Source organism: Budorcas taxicolor, chromosome 13 (genome assembly GCF_023091745.1).
Source record: "Budorcas taxicolor isolate Tak-1 chromosome 13, Takin1.1, whole genome shotgun sequence".
In the NCBI taxonomy this organism is placed as follows: Eukaryota; Metazoa; Chordata; class Mammalia; order Artiodactyla; family Bovidae; genus Budorcas; species Budorcas taxicolor.
In genome coordinates, this window is record NC_068922.1 from 19,957,357 (window position 1) to 19,983,985 (window position 26,629).

The 26,629-nt window shown below is 35.6% G+C and overlaps 1 protein-coding gene across 1 annotated transcript in view; it reads right to left on the minus strand.

The window, feature by feature from the left end:
- The window catches only part of CCDC7 (coiled-coil domain containing 7), a 98,397-nt gene that overhangs the window by 67,188 nt on the left and 4,580 nt on the right, over positions 1-26,629 (minus strand). The window contains exons 3-12 of the mRNA XM_052651139.1: positions 23,475-23,558; positions 22,378-22,398; positions 22,046-22,078; positions 20,361-20,527; positions 16,415-16,476; positions 14,453-14,509; positions 12,063-12,138; positions 5,911-5,941; positions 5,389-5,478; positions 977-1,062 (exon numbers count right to left, since the gene is read on the minus strand). Coding sequence (XP_052507099.1) covers positions 977-1,062; positions 5,389-5,478; positions 5,911-5,941; positions 12,063-12,138; positions 14,453-14,509; positions 16,415-16,476; positions 20,361-20,527; positions 22,046-22,078; positions 22,378-22,398; positions 23,475-23,558 — 707 coding nt within the window. The remainder of the gene's footprint in view (positions 1-976; positions 1,063-5,388; positions 5,479-5,910; positions 5,942-12,062; positions 12,139-14,452; positions 14,510-16,414; positions 16,477-20,360; positions 20,528-22,045; positions 22,079-22,377; positions 22,399-23,474; positions 23,559-26,629) is intronic.

Consider the following 26,629-nt stretch of genomic DNA (forward strand, 5'->3'; position numbering starts at 1 on the left):
TAAATCATGACCGACTCTTGTGATCCCATGGACTGAAGCCCGCCAGGCTCCTCTGTCCAAGGGATTCTCCAGGCAAGAATACTGGAGTGGGTTGCCATTTCCTTCTCCAACTATGCTGTATGCCTGTAACTAATATATCAATTATACTTCATAAAAAAGAAATCAAATTTCATAAAAAATGCATATTTTTATCAACTATACTTCAATTTAAGAAAAGAAATTCCTATTTTTAAAAGCCATAAAATTCATAAAGCTTAAATGATAAATAACTGAATAACATTTGTCAAACTAACATCTCATTGGTATGATTAAAGTATGCTAAGCTGAGATGGGAAAAGGATTTTCAAAGTACACTGGTCATTTTTTCTTCTCTGATTTTCTTTCCTTCTCTTAAGAAAGGCCATTTGTCTGGTAAGTTTCTTTTTAGAATTTGTGGAACTCTACAAAGATTGAATTAATAGTTTCCTTTTTAAACTATATATTTATATTAGGGTTTGATCAAGAAATTTCCAATGGCATAAATTATTTTATATTAATAAGGAAAATATTCTCTTAATAAGGCCACTTTAAAATAACCTACATTAAAATCAGATACTTTTCTTCATAAAATAAGACAACTAAGAAGTGCAGTAAAAAGGAACAGCCCAGACTGGGGAGAGGGGTTAACATACAAATCACAAATCATGAGCTAACACATCAATGAAACATTGTAAATCCTTTCATCTCTAAAATTATTTGGGTTTAATTTTGTCTACCTATACCTGAATATCTTGTGATTCTCTCTAACCCATTTTTAGTTCTTTGTTTCTCCCTTCTCAGCTTTGTTCCACCCATATCCTGGTCTGCTTATAAAACTATACATTTGCTAACGTTGTGTTTTTATAAACCTGTTAATAAATTATGTTTATATGACTGTATAAAATGAAAATATAAATTTATAAGTAAAAAAATATTAACAAGTATTTTTTTGTCTTACGCTTCTGAATCTTCAGACTTTCCTTTGTCCTTTTTCTTCTCTGTTTTCATAACTTTCTTTGTTCGCTCACTTGTAGCCTTTGTTTTCTGTGTAGTTTTATATATGCCAGAAATAGGAAGAAAATATATCATAAGTAAATACATGATAATATACATTACTTAGATTTCCATTTTACTCTGAGAATCACCACACTGTGTTTTAAGGGAAATTATTGAATAAAATAAAATAAAAATAAAATAAAAGCAAAATAAAAATAAAGATATAGCCAGTGCTATATTGTTACAGTGCTATATAGAATATATATATTGTTACAGTGCTATATAGAATGTAATTTGCCAAATAAGCTAATACATATGAAACAAATTCATCTGACAAATTACAGTCAGTTCTTCTATAACATTGTATATGCCATCTTGAAAATCACCTCCCTGTGAAAAATCATATGATAAAAACTGCAGGATACACGGGGGGAAAGAGTCTAGGTTATGCAAAAACACTGTCGATGATACAGGTAAAAAACTAAAACCAATTAGGAACATTAGTTCAGTTTTACATAGTTAAATGATTAAGAAATAAGATACTATGAGAAACATAGCTCTTTATCCTAAAAAAGAAATAAAGTTTCTTTGAGGAAATGAGCATCAAACAGATTTCAAGTTGAGAGCTATTAAGCAGTATTGGAAGGAGGGTTTCTGAAATTGGACAAAAATTTCTAACACCTGGATTGGTGTGGTACACTATATACCTGGTAAACTAAGGAAGCTTGCAGAAGCTATTTTCTACCTTCACCTAGTATTATTTCCAGATGAATTTGTGTGTAAGCAATTGTAAAATTCACATTATGCTCAAACTGTTCAGTCACATTGGAAAAAGTTTGCCTTTCAAAACAAATATTATAGCAGAACTGGGATGTTTTGAAATACTATGTAGTATCAGGTTATTTTATACAACAAAGTACAAAAAATTGACAATTAGATTACTAAAAAATTTAGACAAGCTTAATAATAGAGACCTATTATGATACTGAGTGGTTATTTCCTACTTCAGACCACAACTTCCAACAGATACCAAATTCATCATAGCAAAGTTCTCACAAGTTAAACACCAAGTGTAATAATTTCCTAAAACACAAAGTTAGTATAATAATACATTTTTAATGAAAATTGTTAAGGTTGTGAATAGTTTTCCAGTTTAAATCTGAATTTTGGTACGTATTTCCTATTTAGAATAATCTAATATATGGGCAATCAAAACACACTAAAATAATGAAAGGGATAAAAGAATTAAAAAATAATGAACATATCATCAGTGAGCTACGGGATAAATTCAAATGGATTAATATGCTTACAACTGGAGTTCATGATGGAGAAAAGGGGTGGGAAAAGAATATTTGAAGAAATAATGGCCAATTTTTTTCAAATTTGATGAAAACTGCAAATCTACAACAGTATAAGGAAAACTAACCCCCAAGACACATAATTAAATTACTTTAAAGCAGTAATAAAAAGAAAATCTTAAGAGTGGACAGAGAAAAAAAACACAAACAACAACAAAAAAAGAGTGGACAGAGGAGACACAATAAGGAGAACAGACACAATAAGGAGAACACAGACTTCTTGCAAGAAATACTGCAAGCCTGAAGAGAAAGGAACATCTTTAAAGCACTGGAAAGGGGGGAAAAGGTAAACCAAGAATTCTTTATTCAGAAAAAATATCTTTCAAAACTGAAGGCAAAAAAATTTGTCCAGAAATCAAAAAGCAGCAACCCTGCACAACAAAATGACAAAGAATCCTTCAAAGAGAAGAAAAATGATACCAGATGGAAATAAGGAAATAAACAAATAAAGAATACAATAAATGATAATTATTTGGGTAAATATAAACACTGTTTTCCTGTTAATTAAATTTCTTTAAAGGGCAATATTTTACAACAAAACTAATAACAATGTGTTATACAGTAGTAAAATGTTTAAAAACAATAGCACAAAGCTGGAAAGGGACAAACGAAAGTATGTTTTAAGGTTCTTATACATAAAGTAATTCAATATCACTTGAACAGAGACTACAATAAATTAAAAACAAGATTGTAAACTCTGAAAGCAGGGTGCTACCGCAACACAACTAAAACTGTGGAAGTGGCTTTGAAACAAGGCATTGGACAGAGGATGGAGGAATTTTATGCAGTATAAAAAGAAATTCATGAAAAAATATGACAAAAGAAAAAATCCTTTCATCTGATACATTGCTTTAAGAGACAGAGAAACAGAAAGGCAGGCTGCCTGATCACAAGAATAAAAAAAAATTTCCCTTGAAATCAGGAATAAAAAATGCCCGCTTTCAATGTGTCTACTCAGTATTATTCTAGAGATCTTTGCCAGTATAAGAAAGAAAATTTGGGCTATCATTTACAGATATGTCGATTATGCAAGTAGAAAAATAAAAATCTAACCATTATGATAGTGTGACGAGGTTTGTAGATGCAAATACACAAAAATTTGATACATTTCCCTAGCAATAGCATTAAAATATTTTAATATATCAACTAACAGCATAGAAATAAAAGCTCCTAACATTAACATAACAAAGACAAATAAGACCTTTATGAAGAAAATCATAATATTCACTGTGTTATGAAACATTCCAAAATTGAGACATTTAGTATTTGTTAATGAAAAGATGTATATTGATAGCCTATACATCTCTCATGTGATGTATAACTTCATTGCAAGTGTAGAATTTGACAATTCTAAAATTTATAAGAAAGTGCAAAGGTCAAAAATAAATAAATTCTCATAAATAACAAGGTGGATTCACTTGCTCTACAAAATATCAGGACTTACTTTAAATATATAATCATTAAAGGTCTCAAGTATTGGTATAGGAATAGACAAGGCCAACAGAAAAGAATAGAAAGAGCAGAAACAGATCTTTTTATGCAGAGATATTCTCTAGCAACATCATACCAAAACATACATATCTAGGAGATCCTATTTAGGAAGCTATAGCAGAAAGCCAGGTGATAGCAGGAAACGAATAAGGAGTCAGCAGACTGCTGTTGTTCAGTCACTCAGTGGCGTCTGACTCTTTGCGACCCCACGGACTGCAGCATGCCAGGCTTCCCTGTACTTCGCCCTCTACCAGAGCTTGCTCAGACTCATGTCCAGTGAGTGCATTATGCCAAACAACCATCTCGTCCTCTGTTAGGCTGTATATTGTCACCCTGCTTGTTTAACTTATATGCAGAGTACATCATGAGGAACACTGGGCTGGATGAAGCACAAACTGAAATCAAGATTGCCGGAAGAAATATCAATAACCTCAGATATGCAGATGACACCATCCTTATGGCAGAAAGCGAAGATAAACTAAAGTCTCTTGATGAAAGTGAAAGAGGAGAGTGAAAAAGTTGGCTTAAAACTCAACATTCAGAAAACTAAGATCATGGCATCTGGTCCCATCACTTCATGGCAAACAGATGGGGAAACAGTGGAAACAGTGAGAGACTTTATGTTTTGGGACTCCAAAATCACTGCAGATGGTGACTGCAGCCATGAAATTAAGATGCTTGCTTCCTGGAAGAAAAGCTATCACCAACCTAGACAGCATATTAAAAAGCAGAGACATTACTTTGCCAACAATGGTCCATCTAGTCAAAGCTATAGTTTTTCCAGTGGTCATGTATGGATGTGAGAGTTGGACTATAAAGAAAGCTGAGCACCGAAAAATTTATGCTTTTGAACTGTGGTGTTGGAGAAGACTCTTGAGAGTCACTTGGACTGCAAGGAGATCCAACCAGTCCATCCTAAAGGAGATCAGTCCTGACTTCATTGGAAGGACTGATGCTGAAGCTGAAACTCCAATACCTTGTCCACCTGATGTGAAGAACCAACTCATTGGAAAAATATCCTGATGCTGGGAAAGATTGAAGGCTGGGGGAGAAGATGACAGAGGATGAGATGGTTGGATGGCGTCACCAATGCAACGGACACAAGTTTGAGTAGGCTCTGAGAGTTGATGATGGACAGAGGCCTGACGGGCTGCAGTCCATTGGGTCACAGAGTCAGACATGACTGAGCAACTGGACTGACTGGTGGTAATTTAGAACACAGCATTCTTTTTTTTCCAAAGCACAGCTGCTGCCAATTAATAGGGCTTCTCAAGTGGCACTAGTAAGAAAGAATCCGTCTGCCAATGCAGAAGACATAAGAGACCCTGGTTGAATCCCTGGGTCAAGAAGAGCCCCTCGTGTAGGGAATGGCAACTGGATCCAGTATTTTTGCTAGGAAAATTTCAGACAGAGAAGCCTATAAGGCTACAGTTCACGGGGCTGCAGAGTTGGTCATTACTGAGCACAGGCTACCAATTATTAGTACTGGTATGTATGCCATTTTCAGACACTAAAATTAACTAACCTCTGTACTTTTCAACTTTTGTAGTTCATTTTCCAGCATTAATTTCTCCTCTGATAATACTTGGAGATCACTTTGAATCTGTGTGCATTTCTAAAAACAAATATTATAACTTCACTAATAATGAAAAGCAAACATATCAATATGGAGAGGTTATTTGGGTACTTAATTATTACAGTAAAAAAGTCTTTATTAACTCAGAAATCATGAACCACTGGTATTAATCTGCATAGTGAAGTTACAACAGGTGCTGAAAGAGGCAAAGGTATTATGATTGACTATGGAAGTTCAGAGACTGTGGGATATTATAGTTCAGTATTTCAAAAGTCGAGTGTTCCTGAATGATAATAAAGTCTACTAAAATCAAAGAATAGACAAAAATTTCTAGCTCTCATATGCATAAAACTCTCTTGAATAAACTAAGTATTAGATCTTTATTTAAGATTACATATCCTGACAATTTCTAGAATCTATCAGCAACATCAAGGAAAAAGTGCAAATTCAAACTGAGAGGACTATACTTACAGCCTCTAACATCAGCTGCTCATTCATAGCTCTGAAAAACAAACCAAAAATACCTAAAATGTATTATAATTTAAAATTTTTATTTATGTAGTATCATGTATTTTCTAAGTAAAAAAATTAATATAAATAAGTTTCAGTTCAGTTCAGTCGCTCAGTCGTGTCTGACTCTCTGCGACCCCATGAATTGCAGCACATCAGGCCTCCCTGTCCATCACCAACTCCTGGAGTTCACTCAGACTCATGTCCATTGAGTCAGTGATGCCCAGCCATCTCCTCCTCGGTCATCCCCTTCTCCTCCTGCCCCCAATCCCTCCCAGCATCAGAGTCTTTTCTAATGAGTCAACTCTTTGCATGAGGTGGCCAAAGTACTGGAGTTTCAGCTTTAGCATCATTCCTTTCAAAGAAATCCCAGGGCTGATCTCCTTCAAAATGGACTGGTTGGATCTCCTTGCAGTCCAAAGGACTCTCAAGAGTCTTCTCCAACACCACAGTTCAAACGCATCAATTCTTCAGCACTCAACTTTCTTCACAGTCCAACTCTCACATCCATACATGACAACCGGAAAAACCATAGTCTTGACTAGATGGACCTTTGTTGGCAAACTAATGTCTCTGCTTTTCAACATGCTATCTATGTTGGTCATAACTTTTCTTCCAAGGAGTGAGCATCTTTTAATTTCATGGCTGCAGTCACCATCTACAGTGATTTTGGAGGCCCCAAAAATAAAGTCTGACATTGTTTCCACTGTTTCTCCATCTATTTCCCATGAAGTGGTGGGAACAGATGCCATGATCTTCGTTTTCTGAATGTTGAGCTTTAAGCCAACTTTTTCACTCTCCTCTTTCACTTTCATCAAGAGGCTTTTTAGCTCCTCTTCACTTTCTGCCATAAGGGTGGTGTCATCTGCATATCTGAGATTATTGATATTTTTCCTGGCACTCTTGATTCCAGCTTGTGCTTCTTCCAGCCCAGCGTTTCTCATGATGTACTCTGCATAGAAGTTAAATAAGCAGGGCGACAATATACAGCCTTGACACACTCCTTTTCCTATTTGGAACCAGTCTGTTGTTCCATGTCCAGTTCTAACTGTTGCTTCCTGACATGCATATAGGTTTCTCAAGGGGCAGGTCTGGTGGTCTGGGATTCCCATCTCTTGAAGAATTTTCCACAGTTTATTGTGATCCACACAGTCAAAGGCTTTGGCATAGTCAATAAAGCAGAAATAGATGCTTTTCTGGAACTCTCTTCCTTTTTTGATGATCCAGTGGATGTTGGCAATTTGATCTCTGGTTCCTCTGCCTTTTCTAAAACCAGCTTCAACATCTGGAAGTTCACAGTTCACGTATTGCTGAAGTCTGGCTTGGAGAATTTTGAGCATTACTTTACTAGCATGTGAGATTTGTGCAGTAGTTTGAACATTCTTTGGCATTGCCTTTCTTTGGGATTGGAATGAAAACTGACCTTTTCCAGTCCTGTGGCCACTGCTGAGTTTTCCAAATTTGCTGGCATATTGAGTGCAGCACTTTCACAGCATCATCGTTCAGGATTTGAAATAGCTCCACTGGAATTCCATCACCTTCACTAGCTTTGTTCGTAGTGATGCTTTCTAAGGCCCACTTGACTTCACATTCCAGGATGTCTGGCTCTAGGTGAGTGATCACACCATCATGATTATCTGGGTCATGAAGATCTTTTTTGTACAGTTCTGTGTATTCTTGCCACCTCTTCTTAATATCTTCTGCTTCTGTTAGGTCCAGACCATTTCTGTCCTTTATCAAACCCATCTTTGCATGAAATGTTTCCATGGTATCTCTAATTTTCTTGAAGAGATCTCTAGTCTTTCCCATTCTGTTGTTTGCCTCTATTTCTTTGCATTGATTGCTGAAGAAGGCTTTCTTATCTCTTCTTGCTATTCGTTGGAACTCTGCATTCAGATGCTTATATTTTTCCTTTTTTCCTTGCTTTTTGCTTCTCTTCTTTTCACAGCAATTTGTAAGACCTCCTCAGACAGCCATTTTGCTTTTCTGCATTTCTTTTCCATGGGGCTGGTCTTGATCCCGGTCTCCTGTACAATGTCACGAACCTCATTCCATAGTTCATCAGGCACTCTGTCTATCAGATCTAGTCCCTTAAATCTATTTCTCACTTCTACTGCATAATCATAAGGGATTTGATTTAGGTCATATCTGAATGGTCCAGTGGTTTTCCCTACTTTCTTCAATTTCAGTCTGAATTTGGCAATAAGGAGTTCATGATCTGAGTCACAGTCAGCTCCTGGTCTTGTTTGCATTGACTGTATAGAGCTTCTCCATCTTTGGCTGCAAAGAATACAATGAATCTGATTTCGGTGTTGACCATCTGGTGATGTCCATGTGTAGAGTCTTCTCTTGTGTTGTTGGAAGAGGGTGTTTGCTATGACCAGTGCATTCTTTTGGCAAAACTCTATTAGTCTTTGCCTTGCTTCATTTCGTATTCCAAGGCCAAATTTGCCGGTTACTCCAGGTGTTTCTTGACTTCCTACTTTTGCATTCCAATCCCCTATAATGAAAAGGATATCTTTTTTGGGTGTGAGTTCTAAAAGGTCTTGTAGGTCTTCATAGAACCATTCAACTTCAGCTTCTTCAGCGTTACTGGTTGGGGCATAGACTGGATTACTGTGATATTGAATGGTTTGCCTTGGAAACGAACAGAGATCATTCTGTTGTTTTTGAGATTGTATCCAAGTACTGCATTTCAGACTCTTTTGTTGACCATGATGGCTACTCCATCACTTCTGAGGGATTCCTGCCCACAGTAGTAGATATAATGGTTATGAGTTAAATTCACCCATTCCAGTCCATTTTAGTTCGCTGATTCCTAGAGTGTCTACGTTCACTCTTGCCATCTCCTGTTTGACCACTTCCAATTTGCCTTGATTCACGGACCTGACATTCCAGGTTCTTATGCAATATTGCTCTTTACAGCATCGGACCTTGTTTCTATCACCTGTCACATCCACAACTGGGTATTGTTTTTGCTTTGGCTCCATCCCTTCATTCTTTCTGGAGTTATTTCTCCACTGATCTCCAGGAGCATATTGGGCACCAATCAACCTGGGGAGTTCCTCTTTCAGTATCCTATCATTTTGCCTTTTCAACTTATAAATAAGGTTAGAGTATACTTTGACTAGCATTCCAAAATTTCAATGTTCTTCCTAGAGATACTGTTCGATTGCTATGTATCTTTCCAGAACTTGTTCCATGGATTTATATGACACTTTACATACCTATTCTACACTTTTTCTTAATGAGCTGGATGTTTGTTTTGTTTCCTTTTTCACATAAACGACATCACTGGATATGTTGTTTTCAACATTTTTTTCACTTAACACCACTTCTGAGATCTATTTATATAGGTAAACACAGATTCCTCTCACTCCCTTTAAATACAACTTCTTATTCCATATCAAGATTTGGCAAACTTTTTCAGTAAAGAGCCAGATAGTGAGTCTTTTACACTTACAAACCAGATGGTCTTGTCACTACCAGCCAGTTCTGCAGTGGATATGGCTGTGTTCTAACAAAACTTTACAAATAAAAACAAGCTTCAGGCTAGATTTGACTCATGGACTGCAGCTTGCTGACAACTGTTCCATAGTACAGATAAAGTATTTTTTGGACTAATGAGCTTTTTATTAATTATAATCAGACTTTTTTAAAAGTTTTATTATGATTAACATACTATAAAATTAACTCACTTAAAAGTATACAATACATTTTAATATATTCACTGAGTAATAATTGTTGTTGTTTAGTTACTAAGTTGTATCCAACTCTTTTCTGACCCCATGGACTGTAGCCAACCAGGCTCCTCTGTCCATTGGATTCTTCAGGCAAGAATACTGGAGTAGGTTGCCATTTCCTTCTCCAGGAGATCTTCCTGACCCAGGGATTGAACCTGTGTCTCCTGCATTGCAGGTGGATTCTTTACTGCTGAGCCACCAGGAAAGCCCAACAGTAACTATTACCACTATCTAATTTTAGCACATTTTAATCACCCCAGAAATAAATGTGGTAGCCATTAGCACTCACTTGCCATTTCTCCCAGCACTACCTCAGTCCTGGCAGTCCGAAGTCTATTGTCTGTCACTATATATTTCATATAAAAAGAATTACAAAATATGTGGCCTTTTGAGACCATTTTCTTATACCTAGCATAATGTTTGTAACATGTATTAGTACTGTGTTCCTTTTATAGCCAAATAACATTCCATTGTATGGATATAATCACTTTATTAATTCATTTATCAGTTTATGGGCATTTGGGTTGTTTCCACTTTTTGGCCACTATGAATAAACATACTTGTCCAAGTTTTTGTGTGGACAAATATTTTCATTTCTATTAGGTATAAACATAGAAAGAGAATTTAAACATATGTCAACTGTATATTTAACATTTTGAGCAACTAGCAAACTATTCCATAGCAGATGTACCATTTAAATTCCCACCAGCAATGTATGAGGGTCCCAATTTCTCTACATCCTTGCCAATACTGGTTACTGTCCATTGTTTTCATTGATATTATAGCCATCACTGTGCTAGTGGATATGAAGGGGTATATGACTATAGTTTTGATTCCCTAGTAACTAATGATGTTCAGTATCTTTTCCTGGGCTTATTGATCCTTTCTGTATATTGTGTGGCAAAATATTTATTTGGATTATTTGCCCATTGTCAAATATGATTATTTATCTTTTTTATGATTGAGCTTAAGAGTTCTTGTGTATATTCTGGGTGTAAGTTCCATGTCAGATACATGATTTATGAACAGTTTTCACATTGTATAAATTGTCTTCTCATGTTCTTAATGGTATTATTTGCAGCACAAGTTTTTAATTTTTAAGTTAATTTTTCTTTAGTTGGTTGTTCTTTTGATATCTTAAGAAACCATTGGCTAACTCTAAGTAAAAATACTTACTCCTATATTTAAAAAGTTTAATTTTAGCTATGAAATTTACATCTGGTAATTTTGAATTAATTTCTGTGCATGGCACAAAGAAAAGGATCCAACTTCATTCTTTTGCATATGGATATTCAGTTCTCTAAGCACAGTTATTTAAAAAAGTATTCTTTCCTTAGTGAATGGTCTTGACCTCCAGGTGGGTAATCAGTTAACCATAAATGTAATGATTTATTTCTGGACATTATTTCCATTCATTCTAGTCCACTGATCTATACAGGTTTATCCTTACACCAATATTACATTGTCTTGAATACTATAGGTGTATACAGAGCTAAAACTACTGAAGTATGAGACTTCTAACTTTGTTCTTCTTAAGATTTCTTTGACTATTCTGAGTTCTCAGAGCTCTTTTCATCTTGCAAAACTGAAACTCTATACCCATTAAAAAACAACTTCCCATTCCTCATCCCTCCTGGCAATCACCATTCTATTTTCTCTCTGGGTGAATTTGACTACTTAAAATGCCTCATAAGTATCACACAAAATCACACAATTTTGTCTTTTATGACTGGCTTATAATTACTCAGCATTAAGGTCCTCAAGACCCACTCCAGTGCTCTTATCTGGAGAATCCCAGGGACGGGGGAGCCTGGTGGGCTGCCGTCTATGGGGTCATACAGAGTCGGACACGACTGAAGCGACTTAGCAGCAGCAGCAGCAAGGTCCTCAAGATTCATCCGTGTTGTACCATATGTTTGAATTTCTTTCCTTTTTAAGACTGAATAATATTCCATTGTATGTATAAGACACATTTTCTTTATCTATTTATCCATCACTGGATACTTGGGTTGCTTCCACCTCTTTGCTATTCTGAATGATGCTACACTGAACATGCTGTACAAGTATCTCAAGACTGTAATTTCAATTTGGGGGGGTTACATTCCCAGGAATGAAATTGTTGTATTTCCACCTCATGATCCAAACAAATGAATCATATTTTTTGAGGAACTGACATACTATTTTCCATTGTGGTCATACAGCTTCACATTCTGTATGATTGTAATTTTAAGCTTCAAAATTAAACATATCATAAAAATTAACAAAATTAAAATTTTTAACAGTAATTTTATTTTCTATGTTTCCAATTTATCTGCAATAAATATGCACTTGTATTTATAATGAGGAAAAGGAGTTATTTTAGAAGCTTACCTTTCCAATTTATTTGCCTGATTTTCAAATATTTTCAACATGGTATTCAATTGATTAGTTAAAGGAGAAGTTTCTACTGTTAAAAAAAAGGAAAACATTTAAAGGAATTACAAATGGCAGAGGCTATATGTATATGCTGACAAAACTCACTGCTATATGTGAGAACCAAACAACGAGGAAACAGCAGAAATGTGCAACATATAACAAGGGGACCAAATAAATCAAGTATATCAAGAATCTAAGTAAACCAGAGACCTTGCTTTGGGAGGGTCAGTACTCCCTGAATATTCAAGGAGTATATTGGGAGAAGTCAGCTTTAGAAGAATAAAGTTCAGAATTTCTTATAGGTAAGAAAGTATTTAATAATGCTTGTATAGAAAGTAATATGGTATAACAAACAATATTTTAAAATTAATCCAATAAAAGCATAGCACATAATTTTAAATTATGTCCTGTATGCAGTAAAAGTTTACAAAGAAATAAACTATTATTTATGTCACAATCTGAAAAACAGTTCTCAAGAGGGAGAGAGGACCCTGCTATGGACTGATTATTTGTGTTCACCCAAATTCATGTTAAAATCCTAATCTCCAGTACAAAAATAATTAGAGATGGGGTCTTTGAGAGAAAATTAAATCATGAGAATGGAGCCATGTGAGACACAAGAGAGCTTGCTTGCTCTCTCTTAGTGGTCTCTCCATTATTTAAGGACACAGCAAGATGTCCATCTGTAATACAGGAAGAAAGAACCTGACCAGGATGGAACTCTGATTTGAACTTCTCAGCCTCCAGAACCATGAGAAATACATTTCTATTGCTTAATCCACTCAGTCTATGGTGATTTGTTATGGCAGCCCCCCTAAAATGGGCCCATGTCTATAATTTTACTAGTTCAGGAATTTCAACTCAGTAGCATAGAATGTGTAGATGAGAATATTACATATCCATTGCCAAATGGAACAGCTTAGGAAATCATCCAAGTGCTCTTCCTCAAGACCTCATTATGAATGACCTTAAAACAGAAGAAAAAAGATCAGAGAATCCAAGTCTCATTGAACTGTTCTATTCTAGTTAAGACCCTTTTCTGAGCAGAGTGTCTCTGGTTAACAAAGTGGTTTAAAAGTTACTTTAAAGTAGCCCAAATTTTTTCCTTAAAAATTATGAGTAAAATTTCTACTTGTATATTTCACTATTTTAGAACGGTTTTATGATTAGATGTGTTCCATTGGTCTATAAGTGGGCATAGAGACCTCTGTTTTTGTCCATGATGGTGCATCAGGGACCAGAGTTACACTTTCACTTTAAACCTATTAAAAACTAGACAAATATATGATATAGTATTCAGACACCAGAAAACAGAAGGGACAAGGCAGTAATCTCTCACAGAAGGAAAACAAAGAATTGCTCAATGACGACCCTACCTTACTGCCTGAAGTTCCAGACCACAGGCATAAGGAAGGGAAACCCAGATAAAGTTACTGGTCTCCTTGACTTCAGAGACAAGGTTTAGAGACTGGAGAGGCCAAAGCAGCTAGAATTCACAGGGCACAGTAGTAGACAGAAGATAGCTGCATAGATTGAGGAAGAGCGAGCTCCACAGACATGCAAATGGTTCCCCCTAAAGCAGAGAAAGACTTTTACTGTCTCCTCCAAAGCTCTAGATATCTTTCTATCCAATCTGGTCAGTCAGGGCTGCCTCAGATCAGAAGTCTCTATAGATCTTGGGAGTACTGTAGAATGTAGAGAAGGCCTTCATTTAAACATGACACTGTTAAGAGTTTATAGCTGAAGCTGAAAGAACAGGATTACCATCAACTTTTCCAACCAAGTCTTATTTTCCACTTCCAAAATAGTATTCCACAGCACACATGATTGTTTGAAAATTCTCCCCAGTATTAAGACATAAAAAAGGCAGTTTCTCCTTTCTGTTGATAAGTAGTCAGAAGTTTGAAGTCTAGCAGCTCTTTATATTCATGAACTGATAGGTACGCAGCTACAGTCAATGTATAAGTGTATACGGGATGATCTGTAATTCACAGTAACAGAGTCTACAAATGACCTCTTAAATTTATCACTGTTCCTTCCTCAAAGGTCTATCACCTCTGCAACATTTTTGTAGCATATTCTAATCATAATTAAAAATCCTCCACTCCAAGTAATAACATGGAACTCCTTAAAAATGAGTCTATTAAAAAACAAACAAACAATATTTTTGGTAGGCAGTAGCTAACTACGAATTTCAATATTTACTTGATAGCCAGCTCAACCGTATGGCTCCAAACTCCAGGGAATTTATGCTTTAACAAGTATTATTTTAAATTATAGAAAATTATAGAAATATACATAACAGAGGTTATTAATACAATGATGTTTAATGAGTAGAAACTTACATGGCTCAGTCACAGAAACATCTGTAATTTCTTCAGTTGAGTGTGTTTTTATGAATTCTGAAATAATAGTTATAAGTTTCAATATCAATCATATATATCAATTGAATTTAAATTTCATAGTTTTTTTAATAACTCATTCAAGAGAAAATTCTTGGGCTTCCCTGGTGGCTCACTGGTAAAGAAGCCACCTGTCAGTGCAGGGGACACAGGTTCAATCGCTGGTTGGGGAAGATGCTGCATGGAGCAGAACAACTGAGTCTGCACCACAACTATTGAGTCCGAACTCAGGAGCCTGTAAGTCACAACTGCTGAGACCCAAGCATGCTCTGCAACAAAGAGAAGCCTGTGCACTGCACCTAGAGAGTAGCCCCAGCTCTCTCCAACTAGAGAAAATCCTGCACAGCAACGAAGACCCAGCACAACCAAAGGGAAGTAAAGATTTTTTTAAAACGAGAACACAAAAAGTCTAAGAAAAGCAACAAAGCTGCCAATATTGTAGATCCTCTAAATCAGGCAACAAATTGGAACATCTAAAAAAATGAGTAACAACTGAGTGATGTGAACTCACCATTTTCTCAACAAAACTTGTTTTTCCTCTTATATTCTCCCATCTAATCTCCCTTCCTTTCATATCCAAATCTGCCCCCTTTCCTCTTTTATTTGTACTCTAATACAGGCACTTATTACACATTTAAGATACAACAGTTAACTTCCCTTTCTTACTCCCAACCCCCAAATCTACCTTCTCTATGTGGTCAGAATAATCTAAATTTCAACATGCCACTTCCCTATAAAAAAAGTCTTCAATGATTCCCTAATTAAATATATTGGCGGGGAGGAGAAAGTGTTCCTTAGCACAGAATCTAATCCCGTGGCATAGGCTTTCTCCTATCTTATCCCTTCCTATTACTCTATACTTGAATACCATACCAGTAGTAAGGTGGCGCTAGTTGGACACGACTGAGCGACTTCACTTTCACCTTTCACTTTCATGCACTGGAGAAGGAAAATGGCAACCCACTCCAGTGTTCTTGCCTGGAGAATCCCAGGGATGGGGGAGCCTAGTGGGCTGCCGTCTATGGGGTCGCACAGAGTCGGACACGACTGAAGTGACTTAGCAGCAGCAGTGATAAAGAACCCACCTGCCAATGGAGGAGACAGAGGAGATGCAGGTTTGATCCTTGGGTTAGGAAGATCCTCTGGGGGAGCGCATGGCAACCCACTCCAGTATTCTTGCCTGGAGAATCCCATGGACAGAGGAGCCTGGAGGGCTATGGTCCATGGGGTCGCAGAGTTGGACATGACTGAAGCAACTGAGCTCACACATGCATAATTCCCTATTCATGCTGTTTCTCGTGCTATACCTTCTTCTTAAAATACCAAATATCTCCCTCCTCCACTTGACAAAATCTTACTGATCCACTATTGTTGTTTAGTCACAACGTTGTGTTTGACTCTGCAACCCCATGGATTGTAGCCCTCCAGACTCCTTTGCCATGGGAGTTCCCAGGCAAGAAAACTGGAATGGGTTGCCATTTCCTTCTCCAAGGGATGCTGCAGACCCAGGGATGAAATCCACATCTCCTGCACTGGCAGGCAGATTCTACACCACTGAGGCCACCAGGGAAGCCCTTTAAGGTTGCATAAAACCTTAAGTCTCTCAGGCTGAACAAGCTGGCTCCTTTCTGTGGAATCACTGCAAATAACACGTATCTTTTTCATAATACATAATGTGCTTGTATCCATATCATGTTGTGGATTTTGAGGGTAAAAACCAAGTTTTATTAATTTTGTATACTCCCAGAATTTGAAACATAAGAACTTCTATGAAAAGATCAACTACAATTGAATATCTTTAAATTTATCATATAATTTATATGGCTATAAATTTTTACACTTTAAATCTCAAAAAGTGTATTTAGGAAACTCTATAAATGCTGGACTTGTGCAAAATATTATCACCTTCAATTTTCTGCTTCATAATTTCATAAGTTTGCACATCTTCTGGTGGAATTCCACTATCCCTGTTAAAATTTAAATAAATAAAACATATCAAACAATTTAAGAACCAGAATACATGCTCTAGACATATGCAGTTTGTAAAATAAAATTTAATGTTTTCTTTAACCTTTATTCAGACATTGAGGTAAATTATCTAGTAAATAAGTAAAAAATATCAAACTATGTAATTCTATGAATTCTATATATTGACAGAATGTATTCCATGGATATAACTGGGCATAGTCCATGAATATAATTAGGCATACCATGTATATGACGTATTCCATGAATATAATTAGCTATACCAACTACCACATAAACGAAACTAGTAAAAAATATATTTGGTATAAGCATGACATTTCTTTGTATCAATGTATTATTAATATGTAATCAATTGTTAAGAGCACAAGTTCTGGAGTCAGACTACTTGGCTCAAAACCTGTTTTATCCATTTACTAACTATGTGATCTTGGGTAAGTCATTTAACCTGAGCCTCAGTTTCTTAATCTATCAAAATTGGGTATTAGGGTACCTATTTCATAAAGTAGTTGTAGGACCAAAAGACACACATAAAGTTACTAGGAAAATACCTAGCACACATCTGATGCTTAAATTTCAAGTATTAACATATGAAATTAATCCTATGCTTCACAATAGATAGCACAGGTGAATTTCTAACTGAACCTCTGAACCAAGGCTGTTGTGCAGTTCCCATTGAAGCCAACACAGGTATCATTCCTTTCATTCCTTTAAGTCTAGTAATTGACATATGGAGATATCAATGAAGTTACTGCATAATAAATAGTAGCCTCTACCAACTACGGGTATTTTCTATTTTAACACTGTAAAATGAAAGGATTTTGTTCATGTTTAATGTAACAAAATGGTTGTTGATTAAACAGAAAGTTTTATTAGGATAAGTTACTATACCAGATATGGTTAGGGATGGGGAACAAATGAGTTGAATTCAGGTAGCCATAAAAATTCCTATTTATTTACTATTTATTACACGTGATAGGAAATATGTAGATGTGCATGACTAGTTCTTAAGAAAGTAACAATCTTGACAGGAAAACTTACACATGAATAATCAAATTAATAACTTATGAAGTTACATTGGTAGCTAATCATTGATTAATTCACAAGAAAACTATTGGGTATATTATTTGTTGTCAAACAATAGGGGACAAGAAAGAAGTAAAAAAAGAAGAGATCACTATAGGATGGATTTCTCAACCCGAGTACTATCGACATTTTAGACTGGATAATTCTTTGTTGTAGGGGCCTGTCTTATGTATTTTAGAATGCAGCATCTCTGACCTATACCTAGTAAGTGCCAGTAGCATTCTCCCACTTCCTAGTTCTGACAATCAAAGTGTCTAAATACAAATACAAATGTCTTCTGGGGCACAAAATAGCCCTCATGTAAGAATCAGTGCTATAAAGAAGCTCTACCATGGCACTCTATCAACATTACACAGGTCCATAAAGTCTATATAAATAATACTTGACAGCAGCCAGATCCAAATCTTGATAGAATGTCCTAAAATTTCTGCTAGAGAAAGAGAAGATAAGGCTGGTGAACAGAGTCCACTAGATAGCTTCTCATTCCTGTCTCATGGAAGACTGACACAAACTTATTTTTCATCTATCCCCTATTTCCAGTTGAACACGGGGCCTTCTACCCCTCTCTTCCTTACAGCCCAACTGAAGGATTCCGTTAAGACTATAAAGATGCATACAGCAGAAACTAACACAACATGCAAATCAACCATACTCCAATAAAAAAACAATCAAAAATAAAACATTATAAAGATGCATGGCTCTAGTTTAGACTTTGCTCCTTTCACGTCAGCAACAAATTGCTTCTCTAGCCTGTCACCTGGTCCCTTCTGCTGTGTCATCCTGTGGAGCAAGGAACACAGGGAGCTGACACCATGCTGATCCTGCTCTTGCTGCTGGCCTAAGTAATTCAACACCGTTTGTGCCCACTGTCTCTGTACTTCCTTAAGATTCCGAAGTATGATAAGCCAGTCTCATAGCTACCACTATGCTGCTACTTCGGGGCTGCCTGCTTGCCAATAATGTTAACAAAAGTATATTTGAAAAATAGTTTTAAGATACAATGAAAGGGGATAGAAAGTACTGAGGAATTTTACCAGAATGAGTTGGAAATAATTGGGCAAATTATGAAGTTTATGAAGATTATAAATCAGACAATACTAAGTGAAATATCTCAAAACTGGAATTTTGTTCAGGCTAACTTCTCACTAAGGGAGAAAAGGTCTGATATTCATACAGTGGTGCTATATAACAGTAACACTGGAATTCCACTGACCCAATTGGAAAATAGCTCTGCCCTGAGCCATTCAAGTTTCTGCTAACTGCCCTGGCCCCTCAACCTTCCCAGGATTCAGCACCTAAAGGAGTAATCCTTAGCACAAACAGGACCCTGCTTTGGTGATAATATCTATTCTAATCAGTTGGTGCCCATATTATCCTGGTTCTTCATATATTTGGCACTACCACCAAGAACAGAACAGTATGTGCCTAAAGAATATAAATTACACATGCACATTTTTATCTAGTACCAAAAAAATTTTTAAAAGGAAAATTATAGTTTGGGTTGGAAATAAAAGCAGAGTAAAAGTATTTTATGTCAAATATAGAAGGAAATGCTGCCATTTGTGACAATATGGATGAACCTGGATGATGTTATACCAAGTGAAGTAAGTCAGAGAAAGATGATTAATGTGTTATTTCGCTTACATGTAGAGTCTAAAAACTCAAATTCTTAGAACCAGAAAGTAAAATGGTGGCTGCCAGGGTTGAAGAGGGTTAGGAAGACAGGGAAATGTTGGTCAAAAAGTACAAACTTTCAGTTATAAGTTGAAAAAGTTCTAAAGCTCTAAAGTACAGCATGGTGTTTACTGTTCATAACACCACTGTTATCATATACCTGAAATTGCTAAAAGAGTAGATCTGAAGTGTTCTCAAGGAAAAATAATAACCACAGAGGTACAAAATATTCTATGAAGATACCCTATGAAGATATTATATGATGATTTAATTACTCATCTATTTCATTTCAATAGAGCTAAACCTCAATAGACAACAGAAGTATTCTTATAATCATTCATTTTAATCTCCCTCCCACCTACCAAAAAAGAAAAAGGATTTTCTCAACTATAAAGTAGTAATTCGTTTTTTGGAATATATCCCTGTTCGTATGCAACACCAGTGATGGTGTTCTTGAATAATGAAATATTTCACTATGCCTTAAATATATTATGCTGCTAAGTCGCTTCAGTCGTGTCCGACTCTGTGCGACCCCAGAGACGGCAGCCCACCTGGCTCCACCATCCCCGGGATTCTCCAGGCAAGAACACTGGAGTGGGTTGCCATTTCCTTCTCCAACACATGAAAGTAAAAAGTGAAAGTGAAGTCGCTCAGTCATGTCCGACTCTCTGAGACCCCATGGACTGCAGCGCACCAGGCTCCTCCGTCCATGGGACTTTGCAGGCAAGAGCACCGGAGTAGGGTGCCATTTATGGAAGCCACCACATCATTCTGAGAAAAAAGTTTATAAACCAGATATTTCGAAGCCAATAGTGTTCAACAGAGCTTTCAAACAATAGCTACATGTGGCTACTAAGCACTTGAAATGTTGTGAGTATGACTGAAAAATTGGTTTTTTAATTAAATTGAATTTTAATAGGCACAGGTGCCTAGAACCATTTCAAACCACTAAAAATTTCAAGTAGGAGTGAGCTAATTATATCTTCTAATTTTATTTAGAAGCTCTATGTACAGTATAATACCTGAACCATTATCTTATAAGCGTTACTAATTATATACCTACTCTTACTTTTTAAAATTCTTTTAACACTTTTAACATTTTACTTACTTGGGTTTAGACAACAGTTCTCTGAAGTTGTATTTAGACCCTTCTTTAAGGCGATTTTTCAGTTCTTCAAGTTTGTGTACCTGCTTTACTATTTGTGCAATGCTTAAACTGACTGTTTTATCCGGTGTTGGAAACTCTGCTTCTGAAAAAGTTTGATCTTTGCTTATCTAAAAATAATAAAATTATCCAATTACTTGGGAAATACTCATTTTGCTCCCATACCTCAAAGAAACTTCATTTCACTTATCATACCTAAATAAATTTTATATTGTCAATCTATAGCTACAATCAAATACTAATTTTACAAATATATGAGCAACTCCCTAGCAACAGAATTACAGGAAGTGTTGGGTTTTATATGTCAAAACTCAAATTCAATCTTCTGTTTACTTTTTTAATATATAAGGATTTTAAATAAGTTAAATAACAATTTTAGCAGGATCAATTACAGGCAACTCAAAATATTTAAAAAAGAATGCTAATCCTTGGGATGAGAGGATAAGTTGGGAAAAAAGTAGTTAAGCCATAATCTTTGGGGCATAGCAAAGAGAAATTCTAACACTGGGAATTTAAAACAGATACTTCACCTTACGAACATTAACCTGGAATGGGATTAAAGATATAACAGCATGAAGTACTGGGCAATGTACTAGACGTCTGAGATTGTGGGATGAAGAACAAATGGAAGGGAAGCAGGAGATAAAGAAATACCTTATGGACAAAGGCAAGATCCCAAATAAGAGGACACCAATTACAAACTGAACCTAAAAAGTGACATAGCAATCAGCTATAATTATCCATATACTGCATGTCATCAAAAATCCACTCTCCATTGTCCCTGTTTATAGCAGTGGAACATTTCTATCTTGACAGGCAGCATAGTATTAACCTTTGTCAACAGAGGGTCCTGAAAATTTAGAGGAGGAAGAAGCTTTTCTTCCAAGTCCTGTCATCTCTCTGCTTAATCCTAGGGCAGTACACAGTGTAACTAGTAGTACTCACCTACAGCAAGTTTTAACAGCACCCACCCCATGGATGGCTTTCTGACAGGTCCCTGGTATAGCACATTCCCCACAGGCATCTTCTCTCAAAACTTTAATTGGACTAAACAATAAACACAGCAGCCAAGGTAGAACTAGTATAATTCTCTAACTCCCTAAAGCTACCCAGGAAATCATTCTACTGTATTAATAACATACATAAAATCTTTTTCAAAGTGGAATTTAAAGCCCATAAGGATAGGGACCAGTATTCCTCAAACTGGTGGCAAAAATGTGAAAATGAAAGTATTAAAAAAATCATTAAAGTAACATTACATTTAAAGAAAAACAAATATAAAATTTTATGAATAAGCATATATCATACTATGAATTTTTACACAGGAGAAATCTTTAAGTTGATAAGGCCTCTTGTCACTTATTTACTATTTTAGTAAATTATGGAAAAAATTTAGTTACAATTCCATTTCAATTTTAGAAGAATGAGTCAAATTCAGAGTAAGCTAGACAATACAGGAATATTGTGTATAAATCACTAAAAAACATTTTATTCTACCTATTTATTCCTCTTCTTTCTAAGTCAAAAGATTATAACCAATAGTTATTAAAATTCTTAAATTTATACTTCAAATTGGTTTTCAAATGAGATAAAATATTAATTTAATTAATAAGAAATGTTATGCTTACCTCTTCCATCTGATTGACCTGTCGTTGAAACCACTTTTAAAAGAAAACAAAAAGAAATATTGACAACTTAATTTCTGCAGTGAAATAAATGAGTCCATATGTCTATGTGTATGTGTGTGTCTGTGTATCAAATATTAGCCCTACATCAAATATCATTTTATCCTAGTGTTCAGAATGGAGCTGATGCCACATAAAACTGAAACATAAAATTTTTAAATATATATAGCAGCAAGTTTGGGAGCTTTGATTTTTCATTTCTTCAAAACTTAGAAAACTCTTTTTCATTTATATGCATTTCTGTTAAATTATAGTAAGCAATATATTGAACATACCTTAAAAAGAGATTCCAAAATCTGGAAAATAAAGTTTTAATTAAAACACTTAAAAATAAAATTCTCACAACATAAAATATCTAATTCAAATCTCTTGAAATTTTTAATCACGAAAATACACTAGTTACTAAAATACACCTATAAATCTATAATCCAAATCACAACAATTTTATATTTACAGGTGGTTTTTAATATATCTTGCCAAGACAATTTAGTTCTAGGAAAAAAAAGAATTTTCCATCCTTATAGATCTATATTAAAAAAACTCAATTCACATTTATGATTTCATGTATTTTCTTAATATAGATAAGAAAAAAATTTTTAATTCCTCTCAGAAAAACACTATTTTTTCCACAGAGCAGATAGTACAATAATGAAAAGCATTATCTTATCATTATTATTTCTTAAATATAACTTTGCTATACTAAAAGGTCTAAGAATCAAGATATAAAATACTACACTACTACTTGTTTTTTTTAATGGAAAATGCAAAGAACTAGTTTTGGAGATTGAGAGAAAATGAATACACAAAACCCATCACACAGTCTAAAATACTAATATTTACCATTTCAAAATGTAATGCTAAACTGATAATCTTTGCCACAAAAACAACGAAACTCAATCACAACCAAGTAAAACTTCTGAGTTACACTATTAAAGAAAAATTTTATTACATACATTCAGGCAGAAGAAAAGTTGCTTAACTGAAAAAAAAAAAAGAAAAGCATAGGGACCTTCCTGGCAGTCTATACTTACTTTAAAAACAATAAAATGTAAATACTAAATATGAAAATACTAATGACCCAGTCAATGCTGTACATAAAGGAAAATTCACAGAAATAAATGCCTATGATAACAAATAATGCTTTTCAATGCCTTTTATAACAACTTAAGGCACTATACCTAGACTAATATTGCTGACTGGATTGTCATATTTAAGATAAACAGCAAATATAACTGTTTTTTTACTAAAATATTACTAATAACTAATAATAATTTAATTAGTAATTATCAGTTTATATTGTTTTATCATTTTAAACTTATGATTAAAATATTAAGTAATATCTTATACTTGGCAGTTTACACTGAATACATACATTATGTTCTTCCTTAGCTGCTGCTTCTAACTGAGTTGCAAATTGTGAACAACATATTAAGAATGAAGTCAGATCATCCCCAACCTTATGAAAAAAGCAGCAAAACACAGTCACTTTTATTTCAGAATTCATACGCATATCCATCCATATTTCAGTATATTTAACTATTTTTGAAAATAGTTTTGTACATGTAAGTTATATCCCTTGAAATGCATCAAGATAGGAAACCATGTTCACTACACTAGCAAATTCTCCCAGAAAGAAAGTACATTCTGAGAAGTGGTTCAATAACGACATATACCCAACTATGTCTTTCCTTACATTCTCCTCTACACAGATGCAGAATATCAGGCATTCCAGCCTCAGACTCCTGAAATTTGGGAGTACCAAAAAAAAAACCCAAAACATACACTTAAATATGCATTATAGTAATGCTTTGTGTTAAAAACGAATGCTGACTATGACTTCTGATTATAAGTATACTTACCAAGAGGTATAGTCTTTCATCCTCACTTAATGAGCAATAGAAATTTTTGAAGAAAAAGTTACATATTAAAATGTCATAATGACTGAATCTCTTTTAGTAGAGCTGCTGCTGCTAAGTCGCTTCAGTCGTGTCCAACTCTGTGTGACCCTACAGACGGCAGCCCACCAGGCTCCACCATCCCCGGGATTCTCCAGGCAAGAAAACTGGAGTGGGTTGCCATTTTCCTTCTCCAATGCATGAAAGTGAAAAGTGAAAGTGAAGTCGATCAGTCGTGTCCGACTCTTGGCGACCCCATTAACTGCAGCCTACCAGGCTCCTCCATCCATGGGATTTTCCAGGCAAGAGAACTGGAGTGGGGTGCCATTGCCTTCTCCGTTTAGTAGAGCAATGATTATCAGACAATTGACCAAAGGTTTTTTAAAAATCTCAGATCCTTATACACAGTTATAACATTCTCAAGAGAATGTTCCCCAGGAGGAATATGTTCCCTCAACATTACATTTTAAACACACTCAAATTCATATTTTTTTTATCATGGTAAAAACCGATAGTCATATAGGAGACAGAGGGGGAGATTAGTCCTTAAGGAGAGTGGTAAAATGAATTAACCAGAATTACTATTCACCAGTAGAAAATGAAACCATTTGAATACTTGGGGATTTCCTCCCACCTACATTCAGGTCACAAATAAAAGATGAAGATCAATTTGATCAAGATACACATTCTTTTTCAAGTATACATGGAAATTACCCAGGACACATGCTGGGCCACAAAGTAAGCCTCACTAAATATAAGAAAATTGAAATCGTATCAAGCAAACTGTCTGACACTATGATGCCAGAAATCAACTACAAGGAAAAAAACCTGCAAAAAACACAAGCACATGGAGGCCAAACAATATGCTACTAAACAACCAATGGTTCACTGAAGAAATCAAAGATGAAATAAAACCATATCCAGAGACAAATGAAAATGAGAACATTATGACCCAAAAACTATGGAATGCAGCTAAAGCAGTTCTATAGAGGGAAGTTTATAGCAATACAAGCTTATCTCTGGCAAGGAGAAAAATCTCAAGTAACCTAACCTTATACCTAAAACAACTACAAAGAACAAATAAAACCCCAAGTTAGTAGAATAAAAGAAATCATAAAGAATCAGAACTGAAATAAATTATAGACTAAAAAAAAATAGAAAAGACCAATGAAACTAAAAGCTAGTTCTTTGAAAAATTAAACAAAATTGATAAACTTTTAGCTAGAGTCATCAAGAAAAGAAGGGAGAGGACACAAATCAATAAAATTAGAAGTGAAAAACCAAAAGTTACAACCAAACCATAGAAATACAAAAGATTATGAGACTACCATGATCAACTACAGGCCAATAAAATGGACAACCTCAAAGAAAACAAAAACAAATAGAAAATATGAACAATTATCAGAAATGAAATTGAAAGAGCAATTTTAAAACTCCTAACAAACAGAAGTCCAGGATCAGATGACTTCACGGGGGAATTCTACCAAATATTTAGAAAAGAATTAACACCTATCCTTCTGAATATATTCCATAAAACTGCAGAGGAAACAACACTTCCAAACTCGTGCTATTAGGCCATCATCAGTTCAGTTCAGTCGCTCAGTTGTGTCCAACTCATTGCAACCCCATGAATTGCAGCACGCCAGGCCTCCCTGTCCATCACCAACTCCCTGATTTCACTCAAACTCATGGCCATCGAGTCGGTGATGCCATCCAGCCATCTCATCCTCTGTCGTCCCCTTCTCCTCCTACCCCCAATCCCTCCCAGCATTAGAGTCTTTCCAATGAGTCAACTCTTCACATGAGGTGGCCCGAGTATTGGAGTTTCAGCTTTAGCATCAGTCCTTCCAAAGAACACCCAGGACTGATCTCCTTTAGGATGGCCTGGTTGGATCTCCTTGCAGTCCAAGGGACTCTCAAGAGTCTTCTCCAACACCACAGTTCAAAAGCATCAATTCTTCGGCGCTCAGCTATCTTCACAGTCCAACTCTCACATCCATACATGACTACTGGGAAAACCATAGCCTTGACTAGATGGACTTTTGTTGGCAAAGTAATGTCTCTGCTTTTGAATATGCTATCTAGGTTTGTCATAACTTTCCTTTCAAGGAGTAAGCGTCTTTGAATTTCATGGCTGTAATCAACATCTGCAGTGATTTGGGAGCCCCAGAAAATAAAGTCTGACACTGTTTCCACTGTTTCCCCCATCTATTTCCCATGAAGTGATGGGACTGGATGCCATGATCTTCATTTTCTGAATGTTGAGCTTTAAGCCAACTTTTTCACTCTCCTCTTTTACCTACATCAAGAGGCTTTTTCGTTTCTCTTCACTTTCTGCCATAAGGGTGGTGTCATCTGCATATCTGAGGTTATTGATATTTCTCATGATGTACTCTGCATATAAGTTAAATAAGCAGGGTGACAATATACAGCCTTGACGTATTCCTTTTCCTATTTGGAACCAGTCTGTGGTTCCATGTCCAGTTCTAACTGTTGCTTCCTGACCTGCATATAGGTTTCTCAAGAGGCAGGTCAGGTGGTCTGGTATTCCCATCTCTTGAAGAATGTTCCACAGTTTATTGTGATCCACACAGTCAAAGGCTTTGGCATAGTCAATAAAACAGAAATAGAT